At 38.2% G+C, this 19,828-nt stretch overlaps 1 protein-coding gene across 2 annotated transcripts in view; it reads left to right on the forward strand.

Moving 5' to 3' along the window:
* The window catches only part of THEMIS (thymocyte selection associated), an 80,398-nt gene extending 60,634 nt beyond the window's left edge, over positions 1-19,764 (forward strand). Inside the window, exons 5-7 of one of the 2 annotated variants that reach the window (XM_061378260.1) lie at positions 7,174-7,327; positions 14,587-14,743; positions 19,123-19,764. In XM_061378260.1, the coding sequence (XP_061234244.1) occupies positions 7,174-7,327; positions 14,587-14,743; positions 19,123-19,132 (321 nt within the window). In that variant the 3' untranslated portion in view covers positions 19,133-19,764. Of the gene's footprint in view, positions 1-7,173; positions 7,328-14,586; positions 14,748-19,122 lie in introns of those variants that run through there. The other variant, XM_061378261.1, reaches the window with a different exon arrangement.
* The last annotated feature ends 64 nt before the right edge of the window (positions 19,765-19,828 follow it).

Here is a 19,828-nt window from a genome sequence, read left to right on the forward strand (position 1 = left end):
GCAAACAAAAGATTTTAATAGAATGTAATAGCAGTACACTCTTGCATGGCTTTTATTGATAGCATAATGCAACTTCTTTTGTCTCAATCAGCTGTAGAAAATTTACCTGAAGTGTGGGAACTCACAGTGAATAGTAGCAGTATTTAGTTAGCTCCTTAAAACCCTCATGAAATTTCCTTGAAAAGCATTTACCATGCACATACAAAAGCCACTCTTTAAAGGTCATCCTGTTGGCTGGATCCCTTTTTTCCCCGTGTGCTACTCCCTCCAAATTGTTAAACCTCAGCCTGTTTACTTATCAGATTTTAACAATTCACCACGTCACTGCTCCAGGAAATCATCAAAACCTATCAAGAATATGTTGTTTCTACCTCATCCCAGATACAACTGTGGAATTTGTCATGCTTGTGTTTTCAAATGGGGGGGAAAGGAGTGGAGCAGCAGGAAAAGTTTTTGTCACAGGAGAGTTGGCATGCTGAGGTTGTAGCTATTGTTGCACTGTTGGACTGTAAGCTCTTACAACCCTGTATTCCACTGATAAGGTGGGGGACACAGCCATCTAGTGGTACTAGGCCCGCCGACTCAGCCAAGACCCCTCGTGCCGAGCAGCTCCCTCTCTGCAGACAAGAATCTCCTTGCCTTTGCCTTTTAGTCTTTTTCACTCAGGGTGTCATGAGAATATTCGTTCAAGCTCCCGGAGAAACTGTGTGTTGGGCAAAACTCAGACTGGTCTGCCTGCCGCTGATTTCTCCAGGTGCATTCAGTTCGATATGTTATTTGCTTTTATTTTTTTTTTAGAAATTAATATAGCTAGAACGTGACTTTCTGGTCTGCTTTGGTTTTTTACAACCAGATATTCTTGTTCAAGCTCTGAACACGGATTAACTAATTCTGTCCCTACTGTTAGGAGAATACTGCTTTTTAAATACATTGTTTGAACCACAAGAATAAGCCTTACAGTGGCATCTGCCTGTGGTGGCTATTACATAGCCACCCCCCTTTTTTATCCTTGTGAAAATCCACACTATTGATAATGAAAGCCAAATTAATTGTGATATTGTAGGCATGTACAGAAAGTACCTAATGAGAGAGAAACCTGTTAAGAGCTTGAACCTTGATCAAAAAAACTTAATTTCATGAGACGTTTCATGTCCCTATTAGGCAGAGAACTCACAAACCAATGTAATTTTGTTCCTGTCTTTGAAACCATATAATCTTGACCCCTTCTTTGGCAAAAAATAGTTCATCTGTAGTTTATAGGACCTTACGAGTTCTTCAGGCAAATAATAATTCTCCAAAGTGCTCCCATCCTGTGCGTTAATGAGGCTAAATAAGGATCCTCTTTATTGTCCATGGCCTTTCTGAAGCATCTTCTAACTAGATCTTTTCCTTTTCCACACTCCAATGGACTGTGGAAAATGAAGGCTTGATATCTTGTACTGGAATCAGTGCACAATGGGGATGACTGTTAAAATTCCTTACTACAAAATCATAGACCTTTGTCAGTACCCTTAACTATGGGCACACTGTGCCCTTGCAAAAATTACTTGATATGCAAGATAAGTTGGTTTGCCAGTAGATCACATAAGAAAGCTACCTTGGGATACAAATGAGTAATAATCTAACAGTAATCGTTTCCTTTCAAGTGGAATAAATCAGTCCTAACTGCCCGCCATAATAATGCAAATTTCCTGAGAGGTGTCAGCAGTTTCCATGCATGTGTTCCCACTATTTGAATTTGCGTTTCCCATCTGTTAAGTGGAAGTACCCATTTCTACTTCTAATCATATAATGAGTGAAATTTTGACTAGCAACTGTGTAAAGCTGACTCTGACCAATAGTTACTCCAGAATGTAGTTACTCTGGTTTATGTGCTTGCAAACCAGAAAATAATTCAGATCTGCTTTTTGGGATGGTCTAAGGCTCTGATTGTGATAGTGTCTACCCTGGTTCTGTATTGATACATATGGGAAGCAAAAGATGTGATTCTTCTCTGATTCACTGGAGTTCCAAACTGTTCCTGAAGAAAGTCATGCAGATATAATGAGGGTTGGAGAAAAATTGCATTGGTAGCTCTGAAAATTCAAGTTGCTATGAAATTCAAGAAGCCTTCTCTATAAATCAACAGCTATGAATACCCTGTCTCACTTAGACTGATATATGTCTCTCTACCCCTCTCATATTTTCCAAAATATTAAAACGTAAAGATTCACTCAGACTGATAGGGCTTCCTTGTGAATACAGTGCTATGTGGCTTTCTTACAGAACCTTCATTTGTAGCTTGTGGGGATAATTTGTCTTTTTTGTCTGTAAACAGTGAAATGTGTTTGGACTGCAAAATCATTCATTGCACTTTCGTTCTACATATAGAGCTTTTTTTTCTGGTGGAAGGGTGCATGCATCAATTAAGCATTTTACAGAGAAATATACCTGTACAGTATATGCCAAAGCAAAGATATATATCTAGAGCTTTGGCTTGGGTTTCTGAAAGCAGCAAAGAGTGCCACTCCAAGCTGTCTTTAAAGATTGCAGTATAAGTTTTATGATCTGTATCTGCTAGCGCAGGTGACTCATAATAAATGTACTCCAAAGGTATAGTGCCATGTCCAGCACTGATTGCTCTTACAAATGAGTGCTCCTCTTCACTAGAGTAATTTGTAATCATATAACAGTTTGACTTTCTGTTTGGAAAAGCATAGTTTTGTCAGATTAGTTTATGCCACTATATCTCTCATAGCATTTTCAGAGACTATGACAGCTGTTGGTTTCATATTTACCCCCACATTTTTCTATATTTTAAACAAATGTTGCTTCTCCTTCTTTACTCTGAATGTTCTACATGCTGTTGAGGCCTTCTTTCCTTAAGAAAAAAAAAGAGAAAAGAAGAAAAGCAACTAAAATGCTAATGTGTATTATGAACACATGTATTACGTTGCTTTTTTTTGTAAACAGATGTAACAGCTCTTCTTTTTTATTCTTTCTTGCTTCCTTTAAGAGCTTCTCTTTCTGCTATTCTATCTCAGAATAGGTTACACTACTTTTACTGGGCACCTCCAAAGGTTTTGTTCTGTTTTGGGTTGGGGTTTTTATTATAAGAACTCCTTTGCTATATTCTTGGCCTGTTGAATAGTTGTGACCTAATCCTGCTGTCTGAAGTATGCGTGGTGTATGGACTGCGTTCAATAGGTTTGGTTGTATATTGTAAAGAAGCAGGAATTTCTGGAGCTTAAGCATCATAAGTTACAGTTTGGCTCCTGTAGCAGGAAAGATAAAATAGACCAGAAACACTTCAGCCTGAAGGAATAAGTGCTGAGGAATAAGAGTAAAAACCTGAATGCAGGGTGAAAATTAATAGAGAAGGATTACAACAGCAGCGTGAAATCACAAGGTAGAGCAGTAAAAAAAACAACCAACAAAAAAAAAAACCTCAAAGGAAATTTTACACAATGCAGAACTGGACTCTGGAACTTGTTGCCACATGATGTTGATTACAAAGAAGTTGTGAATGCTCCATCCCTGGCGGTGTTCAAGGCCAGGCTGGCCAGAACCTTGGGTAACATGGTTTAGTGGGAGGTGTCCCTGCCCATGGCAGGGGGGTTAGAACTAGATGATCTTAAGGTCCTTTCCAACCCTAACTATTCTATGATTCTATGTGAATGACTTCAAAAAGCATTTAGACCCAGTAATGAAAGAAGTATTCACAGAGAGACAACTGCTAATAGCCCAAAATTTTGCAGTCAGAGGAAAACACACCTTGGAACTGTGAGAAGGGGATACTAGCATATGCTTAAATCGCAGGGGCAATTGCCATTTTTGGAACAGATTTTGTGTCACTGGAACTGTAGATAGACAAAGCGTTACTATTTGTACAGTAAAACTGGTAAGAACAAGAACACCTGTCTGGTCTTAGCTGCTTCTGAAGCAGACAAGTGGAGGGAAAACTTGCTTGCAGAAGAGAACTCTCTCACACGTGAATGTAGTGCATAAGCTCTTCAGGGAAATTAATTCAAACTGTTCACTCTGAAACTCAGTTTGCTACTGCAGCATTTTCAGTTGCGTGCATCTTCAATACACTCTGCACTCACATACATACACAGACTGATGAAACTTCTGTTCTTACTAATGTGATGCTTTTCCAGCCCTTTAGTTCTCACCTTAGGTTTCACACTTTTTTGTATCCTTTTCAGTATAAGACCTCCTATTTCCTGAGAGGAACTGGGCAAATTTAGGCTATCTGACCTTTATGGGTTTCTGCTTTGTCTTCTGCGTTGTTTCTAGGTGATAAGTGAAGATGTAATGGGCAATGCTTAGCCACTGGGGTAAAATTTTTAATTCATGCACATGTTGCTGTTGGTTGGACTTTCCAAATGCTGAGATTTGGGGTTTCCTAGTAGGGGATCTGTTATAACAAATGACTATAGTTGAGATCCTGAGTTTTTAACTTAATTAGTGTCTCTTCTGGCAGTAACAGTACTGAAGACCATGGCTGACATCCTGACTTTTAAATTAGTTGAAAAATGACCCCATGTAGACAGAAACCCTATCCTGTTAAGCCTTCCTCGTATCTGAAAGACTGCTGTAAGAGTTCACTCTTGGTTAAAAAAGCATCTTATCTCTGTTGGTCTCTAGCATAATTGTTATCTACACTGCCATTAAGAACGTTTAAGTGATACCAGATTTCAGCATATAGTGAAGTGACAATTCAGCTTCTGTAATCTGTTTATGTTTAAATGTTTGAATTCTGCATCTTTTAATTTGTTTGCAAGGTGCCCCACATAACCACTGTATTACAATGTGTGGTTTTGCTGATAACTGATGAAATAGATCAGCACAAATTTCAGCTACATTCTTCTCAATGAGGAGAATCTTTCTGTTTTGATACCAAGGCTTGTTTTTAGTTAGTTAAGGCAATGCAAAATAAATAATCTCAACATACTAATTTATAATATTGCTTACTAGGATTTGGAAAAAATTCCTCACTGTGAGGGTAGTGAGGCACTGGCACAGGTTGCCCAGACAAGCTGTGGCTGCCCCATCCCTTGCAGTGTCCAAGGGCAGGTTGGATAGGGCTTTGAGCAACCTGGTCTAGTGGAAGGTGTCCCTGCCCATGGCAGGAGGGTTGGAACTGGAGGAGCTTTAAGGTCCCTTCAAACCCAAACCATTCTATGATTCTACGATTCTATGATTCTCCGATTCTCTGAAATAAGGAGCTGACTGGAAAATAAGAGATTTAATATTAAAAAAAAAAAAATCAGTTTTTTTATGTCTACTATTTAAATTAAGATCCCCTTGTTACCTGAAAGTTATCTTTTATGTGGAAGCTTTCTATGTGATAAGTATGCCCAATAACTTGAACACAGGAAGAATCTGAATAATGTTTCCAGGCCTTCCAAGAGCTTTAATTTGTCATAAACAGGAATGACTGATAGTGAGGATAGGACAAGTGACAGCTTTGAAAAATGATTATTTAAGCATGTATTTTCCCTGAGCAAAAGGTGGATGTTTCTTGATAACTACCTTTACAGGTATGTTCATATTCTCAGGCCAGATTAGCAACAAACACGTAGTGCATACAGGCATGTTTGTGTGCAGATGATTGAGAAAAGAGCTGGAGATTAAATAAATGCCATGCTGTGCTGATGAAAGAAAGGCAAGGGTCTTGTAACCTCAATGAAGCCATTCCACAACACACCAGCTGAGCATTATCCTAGTTTGAACAGTGCCTTTTTCTTTGGGTTATTTTAATTCTCAGCTGTGAAGAACTTCTGACATTTTTCATCCCTATTTCTTTTTACAAAAATCGCTGAGGTTTTTGTGAATTGAATCATTGCTTAAACCTTTGCTTGACCTCAGAGGCTCTTTTGCAGTCAAGGACAGCACTAGCCAGCATTGTACAGCCTGTGCTATGCAAACAGGCACTGAATACTGTAATTCAGTCAACTCCTGCAGGTCGAGCTTGCAGTGTTTATTTTAGAAAATGGAGAAACTACTATAGATTCCTCTAATTGAAAAATGAGGGGCTTTCACTTATGTTACATTGTGACCCACCCATTGAGGAAAATTGTCGATAGATTTTACAGATTTCACCCTTATCTGTTATTCTTAATATACTCTCACAAATTTTTATTTCAATTGCAAGTGATTTTCTTGTTGCTAGCTGATATTTTTTTTTTTTTTTTAAGGGCAGTTTGTCATAAAATGGGGGCTCATGGGGTTTTTTTGCAAACTGTGGGTTGATTCTGAAAAAAGCGGATGCTATTATTGTGTAGCTACAGTCAATTTTACCAACATGACCTTCTCCCTCTGAATAGGATGGGCTTTGTCATTGCTGAGGAAAATACACATTTTATTTTGCATGGAAAATCTATCCTGATTATTTTTTAAAATGCATACTTTCTGATATAATGATTACAATTGGACTGTACCTACATTCCAGCTACTGTACAGCTTCTCTAAAGATGTATTTTTGACACTTTTAATTGACCCTTATTCACACAAATGAAAAATATGTATTTGATTGAAAGTATTTATGACATAAGTACCTCAGAATTAAAAAACCCAAACCAGCAACCAACAAGCCAAACACAGAATTATGGAGATATATGTATCAAGCCTGAATTTCAAGAGGTGCAAATACTACATCCATATAACTCACTTCCTGCAATGTATTAACATTATAATGAATCACCTGATAATTGTCTGTTCCTATCATATAACTATACTCGCTATACTATGAATGCCTCTGGGTGAATGTAATTGAAATGTCAGACTTTATATGGATTTGTGGTGTAATGTGTAACAGAACTCATTAAATTAATAATCGATACAGTAAAAATAGTTAATCAGAAATAAATCTGCATCAACCAAAAGGGATGCATAAATCTCCCTCCTTGTGTTTGCATAGCTCCATATACCCCCCAAAAAGAAAAGAAAGATTAGAGGTAAGTTTTAAGGGTGATTCCTTCACCTAGGATGCTGGCCTTCTGGTCATGTTTTGTGGTGTACATGCCTCAAAAACAAGCATCATGTTAAATGTGATACATGACTTTGACAAACAAGATATGCGGTTAAAATTCATAGAAGTAACCCAAAGAATGTTCCTTTTGTGTGTCACATCTCGGAAAACATTCAGTTTGGAGTAACAATTTACATGTAAAGTCAATGTAATTTCAGAATTTCTGTGTCGACACCACCAAGAAATTGTGCTCGAATCAAGCTGCTGATGTTTTGGAATTACAGGTTAGTTGTCAAAAGGATTTGGTGCATCATGACAATAAGAAGGACATGACTGGAAATGCTACATCAGTGGAAACCAGTGTGATTAAAGGTCAGTTAAGCTTTATTATTTGAGTTATTGATATAACAAAGCTTCTACCCAGCCCTGAAAAGTAATTTACATACAGAATTATCTTGTGTGATTTCACTTGGAATATGTGGCTTATTCAAAAGAGATGAAAAGTGAACATTTCTGTTCTTCCTCCATAAATGACATAAGGCAAATTCATCCAAGCTCTCAACAGCAGCATGGTCTTAAACTCTGTTTGACACTGCAGAGTGAATATTCAGTACTTTTTAGGAACAGACACGTGGGAAAGATGAACTTTCTTTTTGCTTTCGGATGACGTTTACACATAATCTGTTATTAAAAACTCTTATTCCAACAGGTTTTAAAGACAAGCAAACAATTTACATTAAAGATGTCAAGATGTCTTCACATTTTTGTATTTTGAAGAAAAAAAAAAAGAGCAAATTACTTGACTGATAATTGGTTTTAAAGTCACTGTTTGCTTGAATTTCCCAAGCATTTTTGACAGAAGGTTAGTTTCCCTAGTTATCTTTCAGGTTTTTCAGAAGGAAATGTGCTAAAGTTGAGAAACTGAATGATAAGAGGACAAATTCAAAAGACTTTGCAGTATATATAGAAAATAAATTTGATTTAATTAATCTGTGAGTCACAGGTTGTATCTGAAATGTGAACACATCACATTAATTACAACTCTGAAATATTTGGAAGACTAAAGCACAAACGCTCATTCTCACAGCATTTGTTAACTGATAACTGATATCATAACTGAATTTCCCATAAAGTTTCTCTTTATTGTCTTGTCATTTACTGTGTAAGACTCCTAAAAAGGACTATTTGAAACTACTCATATTGACAAAGCCAAATGCGACATAAACAGCTTTTATAATGAATTAGTGTAGCATGTTGAATATTCACTAATCCTTACTGCTGTAGATGTTGATTGTGGGCTGGTTTTTGAAAGGTTTTTTGGTATCTGCTTTGAAAGATAATCCCAAATTTGATACTTAGTGGCTTTGAAAAAATCTACCTGCATGCTGTTTTGTCACTGCTTAATGATTTGATTAGATTTGTAGGGGTAAATGGTAGCTTCCATATTGGCAGCTACAGAAGACATTACCCTCTCTTTAAACTTGAGGAAAAAAAATGAATACCAAGATGGGTTAATGCTGTACTCTTCTGTGTCAAAGGAGCTACCTGCAAATCACTGGGACTCAGCTTTGACAAACACTGTCCATGCTACAGGGATCAGTTGGATCACTTGCATGGATTAATCTCTGCAGGGTGAGGGAAGCAGTGGGGGAGTGCACCAGAAGAAAACATGACCAAAGCATCCTTACTGAAGTAGGCCAGGCTTAATGTTTATGCTGAGGACTGGCTTATTCACAGGTAAAAAATAGCCTTTGCTACCGAGGGTTTCAAACAAACACTCAGGACCTTTGTTTAGTACATACATACAAAATCAAGAAGCAGCACATCATAATGTTTCTTCTTTTGCAGGACTAGGAAATTGCTTCTTGTTAAATTGCCTTAGAGTATATCCCTGTACAAACTTTTGTCTTAAATTTGAGTGTAGTGTGGGTTTGAGCTAGGCAGATTTAACCTGGATGAAAGAACAGTGATGGATTGTACGCTGACAAAATGAAATCTTTTTCTGTGAGATGTGTGTTAGTATAGCCCAAAATTATTTGATTTAATTCAAAGATAACTGCAGAATTATACAGAAGATTGGATTAGATGACATAGCAGTTCTTCCAGGCCAGCCAAAGGATTCCCATGAGTCCACTGTTGCGTGCAACAAGCTTGCCCGTTCCAAAGAGTATACTCTGCTCTGCTAATTCACAAGATAATGGATTAGAAAATATGTCAAGACTAATAACACAGACACACTCCTGTGGGTTTTGAGTAGGAGGAAATACACCATTCACTGACTAATCTTTAAACTTCTACTGATGAATGTTAAGCCACACTTCAAAGCACCAACCTGTTTCAGATTCCTAATAAGGATGTTGAATCTGTGCTCTCAAAAAAAAACCCCAACAACCAGAGGCAATTGCTATTTCTTATCAAAGGCCACACTGTTCCAAAAAGCAAAGCAACATGCCTTTCTCTCAGCTTTAAAGCCTCTATTGTCTTTCCTTACAGAGTTCATGTTATTAAATATAGGATTTATTATCTTTGTTGCTAAGAAATTGAACTTTTTTCTTCTGTTGCAATTAAACCTGAATTGACCACTAAAGACATTACCTTATTTTCTTATATTTGACTGAGTTTGAATTCATTAGAAATAATAGCAATATCTGCAGGATAATAACTCTCTTTAAAAAACTGCTCTATCAGTTTTTCTATGACCTTGAAATTTATTCTAAGTGGAGTTTCTAAAGCTAATCTTACCTAATCTTCTTGCCCCTGGTTTAGTTTTTTGGAATTGTTACAGTGTTTATATTGACTTTGTTTATTGATGTCAAGACATTTTGGGGAATAGATTTATACATTCTGACTTCAAGCACTCGATTTAGGAGGCCAGTGGATTGGAGAAAATGAAAAAAGAATGGGCCTTCTGATTGCCATTTAGGATACACATATAATGTCTACTAATTTGGCAATGCAGACGGTTTAAGAAATTTCTGCCCCTGTGCTGTAGCTTCCTGTCCCATCAGTTAAGGCCACATATTTGGTTATGGATCTGTGGTCTAAAACAAATATTAAAATGAATTAAACAAAATATCCCCCAAACCATAGAATTGGGAAATATTAAAAAAAGAAAAAAAAAAAAAGCTGTTCTTTTATGACATCACAGGGATTTGTTATTAACATTCAGAATTAGGAATTAGGCACATATTGATAAGAAATATGAATTAGGAATCCTTTAGTGTATGCATGTATGAGAACTCCATCCAGCTTCCAACTGCATCTCAGTCTTTGGTTAAGGCAAAACTGTTATTAGATACTTTGGCTTCTATGGTCCTATAACTGTCTTTTAAAAAAATGCAATTGGATTCTTTTTCTGTTTTTTTTTTTGGGCTGTGAACACAAAACTTACTCTTGGCTGATGCATATTCTGAGATAAGTTTAAAAAAGGGAAGAAAATGATGTGGCAGAGATCACATAATTTCATAGGACAGAGAGTACACTTTACTAAATTATATTTAAACATTTTCAATCAACTTTGCTCTTAACCAAACTGTAACTTGTTCTACAGCAGGGCAAAGAAAGCATAGGGTCTGAATCTTTACATATTTCATTCGTTTCTTAGATACGGCTGATTATAATTGCAGTAATAGGCAGAGGTTCCAGGCAGAAGCTTGTGGAAGTGGTTGCAAAGGAGAAGGTAAAGCAGTTACCTGTAGGATAACTGAAAAGGCCTTTATGTGAGCCATCTTGCCCAGTGTCCAGCTGTGCTGCCTGGCTCTGCTCCACGTGCTCTGTGCAGAGCAGCACCTGGGATCTAAAGAGGTGCAGGCCAGTGCCCTCAACCCTTGTCATACTTTCTTGCAGGAAGGTATTGTTGGGCTTGAAGTATGCAATTGTTTAAAACTTGTGGGAGCTGTTTCTTATCTGCAAGAGCTGTTGATACACTGAGGATTTATTTTACAAAAAGAGGCAGTAGTGCAACAGTGGAAATTAGTGTCTCTAAGATTTCAATAAAACCAGCAAGGCAAAAAGTGACAAAGAAGAAAATTAAAATATAAAAGGACAGTGAAAGTGGTCAACAGATATCTCTTCCAGGAAATTTATTTTTTTTTAAGAAATTAAGATTAAGATTAAACTTTTCCAAACAATGGGTTGGTAGATTTGCGTGAGAGATAAATATTATCCACACATGAATTGTAACCCTACAGTGCATATGAAATACTTTGATGGTTGCACTTTGCAGTTCTTAAAGGTATGTTACATGATCACTTGAAGTAACAGTTGATGAATGCCAGCTGAAGGAACAGTCCATTAGTTTTAGAGAGACTGATTCTGCTGTCACTGAATAGTTTTCAGTAGCAATACATAAGGAATTAGCTCTCATTAGTACTGAGGAGCATTAGAACCAGACCCACAGCAAATAAAATTCTACTGTTCATAAAAACACTCTGGCTTCTGCATATGCCTTTAGTTCTGTACATTTTCACTTCAGTAATGTGCATAAATAAGGATGTGGTTCTACCAAGTTTAATTCACATTGTTATTGCACATAATAATTCACAACTATTGTTTGCAAATTCAGCATAAATAAACACTAAATGTTATTATGTGGTTGAATGTTAGTTCATGCAGCATAAAACCTGAACTGATATATTTGCCACAGCTAGAAAACTGTGTTATGGTCAGGGTCAGAGTTGGTTAGGTATGCAGCCTTGTATGTACATGAGTTGGGGTTTCTTGCACTGGTTTCATTCAAGCAGGAATCCTTATGGGTTGAGTTCCTTCTGTTGGCTACATTTTGAAGGAGGGCAGAATAGAGAATTATGACAATTGTGACCTTGAAATTTGTGAAAAAACAGCAAGTATATTCTGGGGGGGGAGGGGGAATAAATCTTACTCATTCAAGGATACAAGTGAGATAAATGGAAATGTCTAGTCTGCAGAGCACTACCCTTCCACTATAACGGCAAACATAATTATACAAATTGTTCCAGGAAGAGCAGGATTAATTTGGTTTAATAAGTATTCAGGTCTGTTGTCCCCTGTTGCTCTTCTCCTGATAATAACCAAAACTCTCCTTATGGCACTCCTATCAAAAGAAAAAGAGCAGGTCTGGAGCTATCTGTGTGTTGAGTGGCCAACAAATATGCACATACTGATTTATCCCGCTGGCTGCTGCCAAATGGAGTGTATAACAGCTGTGTTCTGCATGCTTTTCTTTCAAAAGAGGAACTAATTCAACTCTCGCTTTTGTAACCACATTGAGACTTCTGCCCCTTTTTCAAATCTGACTGAAATTGGCAAAAAAACCTTTTAAAACTACTGAAGAGATTGATGGATGGATAGACAGCACAATAACATAAGCCTTGTTTTCTTAGCAGGCTGAGATGGCATATCTGATTCAGTAGTTCAGTGTTGAGAGCAATGGATATTTTTTCAATCAGGGAAGGAAATCGCATTGATTTCACTGTTCAGAATCCTCTTGGGATCGTTCAGCTTGTCCCTTTCACTGCTTAATGCTTTATTGAAGTGTAAATATATACATTTCAGAAGGCATCCTACACAGGTTTGGGACTAAGGACAGCTTTGATTTAGTATGGCCTGATGACATTAATTTCCCTTCTCCTTGAGCTGTCTTGCTTAGAAGCATATCATTTTGTTTCCATGTGTTTGGAAAAGAATGAAGTCTGGCTATGCCATCCGTGAGCAGTCTGTGCTTTATATCCATATTAGCAAGTCTAAGCACAGAAACAGTATTTCCCTTGATGAATCAGAGGGGTTAGTTTATTCTTTCAGTGACTGTTTTATTCATTAGTTTACTTATATGAAACACAGCCAACTTGCAAATGAACTACAAACCTGAAAATGTCTATTAACAAGATAGTGGCCACATGTGTGAATATGATCTTAATTAAATTTCTCATTATGTTTGGGGTTTTGGTTGGGTTTTCTTTTTTGTCGTTGTTTGGGTTTGGTTTTGGCTCTTTTTGCATTTGATGCGTAGATCTGTAAATACTTTTCTAAGTTACTTATTCCTAAAAAGTAGCAGGGGTACTCGTAGGTAAATTAGTCTATGAGAAACTCTGTGCTGGTGTGGCTAGTCAGCAGCTTGATTAACTTCAGGGTTATTTCTGGCCTTAAAAAGAAAAGTCTATAAAGGAAAGGATCACAACTTCAGAAAGAAATGATTCCTACACAGTTTTTCAGAGAGAGACACCTCAGCTTTGGAGAGTCTCAGGAGGAGCACAAGTGGGAGTTGGACACCACTGGGAGTATATGCAGCTGTTTTCTTGCCGAAGGGGCACACAGTGGTCATAAGAGTAAGCTTGGGAGGATTCTTGTTTGAGAAGCTCAGTCCCATAAAGAAGGACCTGTTTGACAAGCACAGCCTTGCTGGGAGGTTGTCCTGGGTCCAGAACATGCTGTGAGGCCCTGTGCATATGCATGTTGTAGCAAATTAAAAAACCAGGAACAGCTTTACCAAAGGCAGTGTTTCACACTGTTTTGCCATTTCAGGTGAAACCTTTTGCTTTAGAAACACAGCATCCTTTCAGTTCCATATAATGTGAAGCTTCCTGATAAAACCCAAGGGGGAGCTGCTCCTGGTAAGGGAATTTCTATCCTACTGCTACCTGGTTCTTCCCCACTGTAGCATGAACGAAGGGATATGGTGGCTCTGGAGGCGGGATGTGGGGCATTCACTGGCCAGTACTTGTGATGTCCTGCTCCATATGACCAGTGGTCCCATGTGGTTTTTGGAGCTACCTCTAGCCTCAGAGAAGCAGTAGGATCACCCAGGCAGAGAAGAAGACTCTGGGACATTTTGGCAGCAAGCTATACCTCATCAGTATGAGCTGTAATGTGGCACTATGTACCAAGATTCAGTGCAGAACTCAACCCAGTGCTGGAGCTGCAGAGTAGTCTCCTGTAAGGGTCTCTGCCTTTGTGAGAAAAGGGAACTGCTTTTGGGAGGGTTTGTCCTCAGTATTGCCTGAGGTTGGTCTAGGTGGATGTAAATAAATATGCTTCAGAACTTTTAATTTTAACCTCAAGCCACTTTCAAGCCTGTATCTTTGTTACGTCGCCTTCAGATTAAGAAGAAATGGGAGGTTTGTTCTAGGAAATCCCAAAGTATCAGAACAGTTTCCTAGCTGCAAAGACTCGTCTCTTCAGGTAATGAAACATGACAGCAAAGGAGCAAATCTGTAATAGGGATGGTACATGCTGCACATGGCAAGTGGACTACTTTTCTCTTGACACGGTCAATTTTGTCTGCCTGCTTTTGCACTATCAGTGATTACACTTTTTAACCATTTTAATAAACCTTATAGTTACTTGTGCACAGCTAGTGGAGAGTAGATTATCTTGTTTGCCCACAGACACTGAAGTACAAGTATTGTGCAAAAGCTAAAACAGGAATTCTTCCGCTAAGACTCTCATAAAATGCTCAGCTGGGTTTCATTCTTGATCTGCCAGGTATTCTTCAGGAACTTAGGTAAGTTTTTTAAGATATGAAAACAAGAGAAATGAGGAGAACATTGCTTTCTTTGCCTTTTGCTTTTGTGGTTGTCTGCATGAATTGTATATTTTTTATAGGGCAAGGGCAGATTCTTCCATTTCTTTACAGTTATTTTTTGCTAATTTTTCAGGCCTAACAAATCAGGCACTTGGCAATTGTGAGGCAGAAGAGGATGAGGAAGAAGAGCACAGCTACAACTATGTTGATGAAAGCATAATTGAAAACATAAATAAAGTATTTCAGGACTCCACCATTAGAAATAAGCATGCAGTCTCTGAAGGAAGAAGGTGAGTGTGACCTGTGATCACTTGTGGATGCAAACAAATGTGGGCAGAATGATTTTTCAGGGTCACCAGTAACCTTGACTCCCAAAGCAAGGGAGGATTTCCCCTGGGAGCTGACACTGTTACCCCAAATATCCTGTAAATAATGCAGAAAGGGCAACTCTGAGCTGCTGCCTGTGAGCCCCTGTCACTTCTAGCGATGTCACCTTTGTCAGATCGGTCCCTATCATTGTTCTGGTGATAGAGATGCACGGGCAAGATCAGGTTTGCAGATAGGGACAAAAACTTAATTAGACCAAAAGCAGTCCTTAAAAAACACACACAAACCCAGAGAAAGGCTTTATATTTGAAAGCCTGTGTAATTTTTCTGATTTGTGCCAGTTTGCTGTAACAAATTATAGTACTATAAATGCAATCCTTTCCCTCTTTTTAGAAGTGGATGCCTTGTTGTGCATGACTAAGGGTTGTCTCTTAAAAAGCTTTCAGGATTTATCTGTATTTTCACTAAAGCCTCGAGGCTTTAACTGCTCTGGCAGTCTGCAGAGAATTAAAGTGCCAGTGAACAGGGTCTTTGCTTCTAAAAAACTCCAAGCATCGTTTCCAGCTAAGCACATTAGACTTTTTTCTGAGATTTGAGTGAAACTGTGTAGTCTCACCTCTTTTCACTTATAGCTGAACCTTCTATGAACTTCACTTGATTTGGCTGAATTGTTGAAACCCCAGCAAAACTTAATGTTGTGTTTCAGAGATTTTAAAAATTGCTTTATTATAAAGTGGTGGTTTATTTCCAAATGTACCTTGTGTTTATTTTTAAATGGCATGCAATATTTCTATTTGATTTAAGTAATATACTGAATCTGAAACAAGCTGTTATATTTTTCTGAAATGCTCAAACCCGTCAGAAACGTTACATCCAGGGTAGTGTGTGATATCTGTGTGGCCATCTCTTCCTCTCCTCACAGCCACAGAAACTCCAACTTACAGGAAAGAATGAAAAATGAAACAAAGCAGGGCAATTCATGTAATGGATTGCTTTCTCAGTCCACATCTCACTGGGATGGGGACTTGCTCTGTTGCGTAAAGAAGTCAAGAAAGAGAGAATGAAACCCTTTTTTGATTAAAATAGTTCTTTTGACTATAGGCATTCAGGGAAAAGCACAGTTTCAAAAAGCTATGCCAGCCTAAGGGATCAGCATCTAATTATACTACTTACTGTTATGGCATCAGCTTCTTTAAGTCTTTATCCACCTGCCCTTTAAACTCCCTATCAATAGAGGCAAGGTTTCACTATATTTGTTTTCTTTAAGGGCTCTATCAAAAAATGAAAGAAAGTACCTTTGCTGCCTTGAGGCAGATCACTATCTGCTTTGGATTATGAAGCAGTCCCATAAATTATCACCCTTGGTGCATGACAGAAGTATCTACCCTCTGAAATCGTTAGCTAGCCAAGGAGCACATAGCTCCTCCAGCCTGCTAGTCTCCCCCTGACCATCAGAAATCTTCCATTATGGCTTTTATCTAGCACTTTAAATTTCTATCAAGCTACCACACTTGCACTTGTGAGAATTTTGTAAATATATGTATTTGATGTGGGCACCTTTAGTGTGGGCAAAACTCATATAAATTATCTAGCCAGGCAAAATGATGGATGGAACTCAAATAATCGGGTTTTGAGCATGTATGCTCCACAGCTGGCTAAAGAGACTATTAAAAAATAACCAAATCAGTTCTTTTAGGCTTACTTGCAGGCAAACAATGAACAAAAATGTGTTGTGTCTTGCACCTGTGCTAAATGCCTAACATCTGATCATGTTAGTTATACCTCAAGAATTCACCAGTAAACCATTTCCCACCCATGGTCTCTTGCTTCCTCCAGACATCTATGCTATTTATGAATATCCACTCTTAATTATTTGATACGTATGACCTATAAAAATTAAAACTGTTGATCCAAATTACTTTTAAATAGAGTCATTAGGGGAAAAGAAAGTTTTAATGAAATACAATAAACTTCAACAGCCAGGTTGAGAAAATCAGTATTATTTGTCGTGTTTCACCAGTGCCCCCAAAAAATCTTTCCACAATCAGCACCAAAGCAGTCTGGGATGAAACTAGTAGTGGCTAGTCCTCATCCTAAACAGGAGGGAGAAATAAAGAACAGAGATTGCCTCAGGTCATTGCTATGTTAATTTTGATAGAATAAATGTGCCCAAGGGTCAGTGATGTTAACATAACCTCATCACTGCAGAGCAACAAGCAATTAAACCAGGGACTTCACTACAGATGCCTGAGTTTGCTATAGCAACAACCACCATTAACATATTTTAGCCTTTCATTAAAGATTCAAGAGAAAGTAAGAAAAAAAACCAACCCAACCCTCTGAAAGCATTTAAATGGTGTGGCTTTCTTTATAACAACTGAAGTTTATTTCCTTTTATCGCCAAGAGTTGTTGAGGAGGGAGGATTTTTTTTTTTCTTATGAGGAATGTCCTCAGTTTTGCAGTCTTTTAGAAGGCATAAAAGATGTCAACAGTGTTTTTTCTTGGGTGTGAGAAAAATGGGTGAGAGAAGGTTCATTGCAACAAACTGGAATAGCTCTGGTGCTGCTATAATGTCTCAGCACATGTCCCTGCAAACAAAAGTGAGATGGAGGCATGCAGCAGAAGCAACAGCAACAAAAAGCAACAGCAAAACTGGAGAAGGCAGCTTCTGCCTCCAGAGCTCATAGCTCCTTGTAACCTCATGGATGAAAAAAGGCAGAAACAGCATGGTCCAGCCACCTGGAGAGCTGAAAATGAGTACTGGTGTCAGGCTGTTTCAAGGCATTGCTTTCTGGACTTGAACTTCACACAAATACTGGAAAAGGAACAGTCTCACTTTACTAAGCCTGGATAGTTTATTAAAGAGGAGCAAAAAAAGAAAAAGTAGAAAAGAGATAGAAATGCAGAAGGGAATAAAAAACCTTCACAGCTGTGTTTTCTCTTGTCGTGAACTCAATAGCTGAGCTGGTTTTGTTTGGACAAAGCAGTTTTCTCTATTTTCAATGTGTACCTTTTTTTTTTTTTAAGTAATTACATGAAACAGATTGAGGTGTGACCATTTTATTTCTATTTTAATTTTGGTTGTGTTAGCATAACTGAAAGCTAGAGAGAGCTTTGATAACAAATGAAAACCAACCTTTCTAACACCATCTCATCTTCATTATCCCTTTTGTACTGTTTTTCCAAGACATTTCTCTGGAGCTTTCATACCAGTGACCCTTTAAGCTGGCTATTTCTTTCATAGCTCTGCTTGTCTCTGACTGAAAGGCTGAGGCAAAGTTTGTAGCCTTGAAGATATTGGAGCAAGAAACTCAAATCCACAACTGGAGTTGTATGTTCTCAGCACTTTTGAAAGTCCCCCTCCTCTTAAGTAGTTTTCAATCCAGATTTGGAGCATCACCTACTTTGCTAATTTTCGTTGTTAGGTAATTTTCTACTGCTTGGTGTCTGCACTTTACACAGTGCAAACTGAAGCTTTTTTCCCAGAGTGCAATCAATGGTGATTACAGAGGAAAGGAGGAGCTAAAAGAGAGCAAATAAATAGTGTGCTACTCTAGGAGCTGCGGTTCGATTCTTAGCTTTGACATAGGCAGGACTTCAAGCAGCCTGTCTCAAAGCAGTTATAGGTTCAGAGACCCAAAGGGCAGGGAAGACTACCAGGTTACCATAATTATCTAGATGTTCCTCCTAGATGCACAGGTCTTGCCATTCCCCTAGAGGTCAGGTTAAAACATGCATTTTTGTGATGTGGCGGAGCTGGGAACAGAGCCCACTGGTGAAGTCTCAGCATGCTAGCATATTGCCATTAAATATTAATTAAGTTATTAATTAACTTCCCTCTAGGCCCCCATCCCTTATCCCAGCCCCAGGGCACACCCATTGGAAGCCTCCCTCCATGAGGGGACTATTTCTTCTCCCCTGTCTGCCAGACGAGCAATACCGCACAGGCATCATGGGCATACTGACATGGGAGGAACACCACAAAAACTTTTTGCTGTGAGTTACAGCTTGCACTGACTCAATGAGTTCTTTCACCCTGTATAGGTCAAATATTTCCCTAAACTGCATAAGCTATACTAGTAAAAGAGAAATTTACTGGCATGAGTTTCACGCACTTAGTTGCTGGCATAGCTGTGATGAAGTCACACATTAGCTTTATTTTTGCTGTAGTCTTGGGAATGCTGGTATAATTGTACTGACAAACCATTTTACAGCACAGACAAGCCCTAACTAGCTGCCAGTTGACTAAAGAGCTCATTCACTTGCATTCTCTGTGTGATTTTTAAATTAAAATGTAAAGGTTTCCTGTTTCACCCTGTATTTTTTTGTTGTTGTTTTCAGAGACATCTGAAGTAAAATAATTCTGAAATTAACTGGAAACAAATAGGAAGCTGTGTCCTTCACACATTAAGAACAACCTCAGCTGTAAGAAAAAGCTGCTCATGAAAGTGTCCTTCTTGTCTCATGAAGAGCATACAAGGCTGTAATTTAACTATAATAATCCCCTGAGAAACTAAACTGCTTACTTGTCCTAAATAAGAAGTCAAACCAGATAATGTCTCATAACCTTTTGAAGGGACAAAGTTCCTCTGTACATATTTATTCATGAATTCAGATAAAGATGCCAAGTCCAATCTTTCATTCTTATTGTACCTGAAATTCCAGTGGATTTTTCTGAATGACTGCAGGGCATATGCAAAATGAACACACCTTATTGAAACAGCTGCTTGCTTGTTTCCTTTGTTTTTTGGAGAAGGGAACAGTAAAAAGGGGAACGAAGGCTTTCTAAGGTGAATGTCTATTTCTTTGGCAAGTCTCATATGCTTCAGTTTAAGGCTCAGAATTGGAAACAGACAAATTCTGCCACCTTTCAGAAAATGAGCAATGCTTTATTGCACAGGTAGTACTGTTACCCAACAAGTAATTCACTCTGTAAAGCAATGCCACTCCTACCAGGGGGAAGTGTTACTCAGAAAGCCTACAAATGCCATCTCCATAAACCCTTGCACAGCTTAAATTATCTAGAATCACACTGGATCTGTTTGTT

This window comes from Neopsephotus bourkii, unplaced genomic scaffold (assembly GCF_033783945.1).
Source record: "Neopsephotus bourkii isolate Nb327-2 ecotype Australia unplaced genomic scaffold, CSIRO-AGI_Nbou_v1 NB_1765, whole genome shotgun sequence".
Classification (NCBI taxonomy): Eukaryota; Metazoa; Chordata; class Aves; order Psittaciformes; family Psittacidae; genus Neopsephotus; species Neopsephotus bourkii.